General features: G+C 40.0%; 1 protein-coding gene across 1 annotated transcript; it reads left to right on the forward strand.

Annotated features, from left to right (window-relative positions):
- Positions 1-493: 493 nt before the first annotated feature.
- Positions 494-3,233, forward strand: LOC115140478 (signal recognition particle 9 kDa protein-like). Its single transcript, XM_029678819.2, has 3 exons — positions 494-772; positions 1,239-1,307; positions 2,657-3,233. Exons 1-3 carry the CDS (start codon positions 701-703, stop codon positions 2,768-2,770), a joined length of 255 nt encoding a protein of 84 aa, XP_029534679.1. The 5' UTR covers positions 494-700; the 3' UTR covers positions 2,771-3,233.
- The last annotated feature ends 770 nt before the right edge of the window (positions 3,234-4,003 follow it).

Genomic DNA, 4,003 nt, shown 5'->3' on the forward strand with positions numbered 1-4,003 from the left:
ATATTAAATAGATTTTGATTTGTTTAACACTTTTTGGGTTACTACATGATTCCATATGTGTTATTTCATAGTTTTGATGGCTTCACTATTACTAAAATAGTAAAAATAAAGAAACCCTTGAATGAGTAGGTGTGTCCAAACTTTTGACTGGTACTGTATATTTAATCAATAATCAAATAGGTCTATGGACTGCTTTTGCTTGTCAAATCTCTTTGGTTTGTTGTCAAATAGGCCACTTTTCAATGAAACGTGAAATTTAGTTGAATTTCTTATACTGTTGTGTATAATATATTTTTTGTCAAGAATAATGAAATCTAATTTTATTCATTTCTGCTATGTTCACTTTCTAATGAAAGCGCCCTTCTTGCGCTCTTGAAAAAACATAACTATTTCTGCCATCTACTGGCTGATGCGTGAAGGCCTCCATGAGTGTAAAGCAGCAAAGACTGGGCTTCTCTCTGGAGGAGTATCATGTCTCGTAGCTAAATAGAATATTTTCTAGAATTACGACATACCTTGAACTCCACAGTATTGTGCTCTGTGATTGGTCTTTAGAGCGCTCGTCCAATCGCAGACGTTTATATACATCGGTTATTTTCTACCTGGTAGTTCGCTGATGTGGTTTTTAAGAAGTTGCTAAACCTAACAGGCCGTCTTCAACAGTTTTTCTTTTGGAATTAACTTCTTACGCACAAGGACTATGCCTTATTATCAAACATGGGAAGAGTTCGCCCGTGCAGCAGAAAAACTATATCTGACAGCGCCAATGAAGGTAACCATGAAGTTTAAAACTTTGTCAGCTACAGGAACTAGCTAACGTTACCTAGCAACATTTATTTAGTAATGGTTATGTCCCAGCACAAATAAATGTGCTAGCCCATAATAACCATCACCGCTGGAGGGCCATGCAGTCTCGAGGAGCAGCCAGGATAGCTAACTACTGTTAGCTTGCCGTTTTCAAGCAATGCAGGCAGTTTACGAGAAGCCAATTGTTAACGTTAAATATGCTGGCAAATGTGAGTAGGAAGGAAAAACTATAAATGGCCTAATAGTAAGGTTAGTCAACTGTTGAAGTCTGAATACTATTAAGAAAATCAACCACGTTGTAATATATGTAGCTCTGTTTGTTGCATATTATTTAAATTCAATAAACAGGTTTAAGGTCTTTTCAGTTGCCGTTGTTGAAACGAGTTAGCTAACGTTTGTAAAATATTTTCTTCTCCCTCCTTTTAATGCAGGTCAGGGTGGTTATCAAATACAGACACTGTGATGGTAACCTTCGCATCAAAGTCACCGATGATGCAGTGGTATGTTCAAGAGAACACGGTCTGTTCACTGTGCACGTCTGTTTGTATCCTACATTACACCAACCACTAGTCCCTGTTAAGAATCCGAGAGTGGAAGACTTACATGTATCTAACATGGAGGCTCAACATTTCCGAACAGTCCCATTACAAGTCAGAATGTTGAAATCACGTTCATTTGGACTGTATATACAAAAGCACCCCTTCAAGTTAGTAGCTTCAGCTATTTCAGCCACACCTGTTGCTGACCGGTGTATAGAATAGGGCACACGGCCATGCAATCTCCAGAGACAAACATTGGCAGTAGAATGGCCTTACTGAAGAGCTCGCTTACTTTCAACGTGACACTGTCATAGGATGCCACCTTTCCAACAAGCCAGTTCTTCATATTTCTGGCCTGCTAGAGCTGCCCCGGTCAAGTGCTGTTATTGTGAAGTGAAAACCACTAGGAGCAACAATGACTTAGCCGCAAAGTGGTAGGCCATACAAGCTCACAGAAAGTGACCGCCGAGTGCTGAAGCACGTAGTGTGTAAAAAAATTAAAATAATAATCACCTGTCCTCCGGTGCAATACTCACTACCGAGTTCTAAACTGCCTCTGGAAGGAAGTCAACACAATAACTGTTAATCAGGAGCTTTATGAAATGTGTTTCCATGGCCGAGCAGCCGCACACAAGCCTAAGATCACCATGTGCAATGCCAAGTGTCGGCTGGAGTGGTGTAAAGCTTGCAGCTATTGGACTCGGGACCAGTGGGAGCTTGTTCTCTGGAGTATTGAATCACGCTTCACCATCTGGTAGTCCGACAGACAAATCTGAGTTTGGTGGATTCTAGGTAAACGTTAACTGCCCGACTACAGTAGTGCCAACTGTGAAGTGTATTGGAGGAAGAATAATGGTCTGGGGCTGTTTTTAGTTCCAGTGAAGGGAAATCTTAATGCTACAATGAGATGATTCTGTGCTTCCAACTTTTTGGCAACAGTTTGGGGAAGGCCCTTTCCTGTTTAAGCATGACATGCACAAAGCGGGGTCCATACAAAAATGGTTTGTCGATCAGTGTGGAAGAACTTGACTGGCCTGCACAGAGCTCTGACCTCAACCCTATCAAACACCTTTGGGGTGAATTGGAACACTGACTAAGAGCCAGGCCTAATCCTAATCACGATTGGAACCATATTCCTGTTTAACTGCTAGGTTTAATGGGTAATATGACAACACCACTGTGGAGCTCTATTAGGCAAACAAAGCAGTTGCTTAGAAGACTTTTGAGACATGTTTATTTTTGTATATAAAATATTTGCTTCATGTCTATTTCCCTCTACCTAATCCACGACTCATTCTGTTCCATTGCAGTGTTTACAATACAAGACTGACCAGGCCCAGGACGTGAAGAAGATCGAGAAACTGAATGGCAAACTGATGAGGCTTATGGTGTCTAAGGAAAGTGGTGCCATGGAAACGGACTGAACCCCTTAGTTGTGTTAACTCTCCTTTGAGTCTGTACTGTGGTTTGTTAATATTCCAAACAATGGAAGAGAACAGAGCTGGAATGACTACATCGGATCGTGAGAGAGAAGGAAGGAAGGGAGGGGAAATGGGAGGGTTGGTGGAATCAAACATGAAAATGGCGAGCGTAACCTTCGGTGCTCTGAAGAGGTATTTGATGGAGTTCTTTTAAAGAGCTTGTATTTATTTTCAGTTTTAAGATGGAGAGACACATGTCTGTTTATTTATATGGTTAGATTTATTTTTGTTATGCTTTTTTAAAATTTCCATTTCCACAAGGAGAAATGTTCATGACCATGTTGAGGTGACCATGAATGAAGCAGGTCCTTTTGATTGCTAGTTCAGTGAAAGAACAATGTCTCCAATGCCACTTAGTCAACTTTGCATATTATTGCATTACTCAATAAATGTTTATATACCTCAACAGCCAACATCTATCAACTTTCTGAAAGATTGATTTTAATGTATGATTAAATGTCAATGTCTCCCCATATCGCTGCTGATCAAGCTGCCATAACAACGGCCCTCCTGAATGTCTTCAGATTTATCTTTATTCATCAAGAATGCCAGATTTTTGGACATTATTTAATCATTGAAAATAATTTGTCTCCAAACCAGGTCACTAGCTACGTAGGTTTCCATCCAATTGGTGACAGATTTTCATGCAAATGTTTGTAAATCTGCATAAAAACAATGTCCAATTTCCCACCATCCATCAAATTCAATCAAATATTTATAAAGCCCTTTTTACAGCAGATGTCAAAGTGTTATACAGAAACCCAGCCTAAAACCCCAAACCGCAAGTAATGCAGATGTAGAAGCAGATAAGACTGTGTGTGGTGAGAGTGCAATCTGAAAGTATTCAGACTCCTAAAATGGATTAGATTTTTTTCCCCCACATCAATTTACACAATAGCCCATAATGACAAAGCAAAAGTCAGTTGTTTAAATAAAAAAATAAAAAATCACATTACATAAGTATTCAGACCCTTTACTCAGTACTTTGTTGAATCACCTAATGTAGTGATTACAGCCTTGAGTCTTCTTGGGTATGACACTACAAGCTTGGCACACCTGTATTTGGGGAGTTTCTCCCATTCTCTGCAGATCCTCTCAAGGTCTGCCCGGTTGGAAGGGGAGTGTCACTGCACAGCTATTTTCAGGTCTCTACAGAGATGTTCGATTCGGTCCGAG

Source organism: Oncorhynchus nerka, linkage group LG13, assembly GCF_034236695.1.
Source record: "Oncorhynchus nerka isolate Pitt River linkage group LG13, Oner_Uvic_2.0, whole genome shotgun sequence".
NCBI lineage: Eukaryota > Metazoa > Chordata > Actinopteri > Salmoniformes > Salmonidae > Oncorhynchus > Oncorhynchus nerka.

What these genes read in the sequence shown, in the direction of transcription:
- LOC115140478 (XM_029678819.2), top strand. Translation starts at nt 701, where the DNA reads ATGCCTTATTATCAAACATGGGAAGAGTTCGCCCGTGCAGCAGAAAAA. An exon ending in ATCTGACAGCGCCAATGAAG is followed by an intron (nt 773 to 1,238) that starts GTAACCATGAAG and finishes CTTTTAATGCAG; the next exon opens with GTCAGGGTGGTTATCAAATA. An exon ending in AAGTCACCGATGATGCAGTG is followed by an intron (nt 1,308 to 2,656) that starts GTATGTTCAAGA and finishes GTTCCATTGCAG; the next exon opens with TGTTTACAATACAAGACTGA.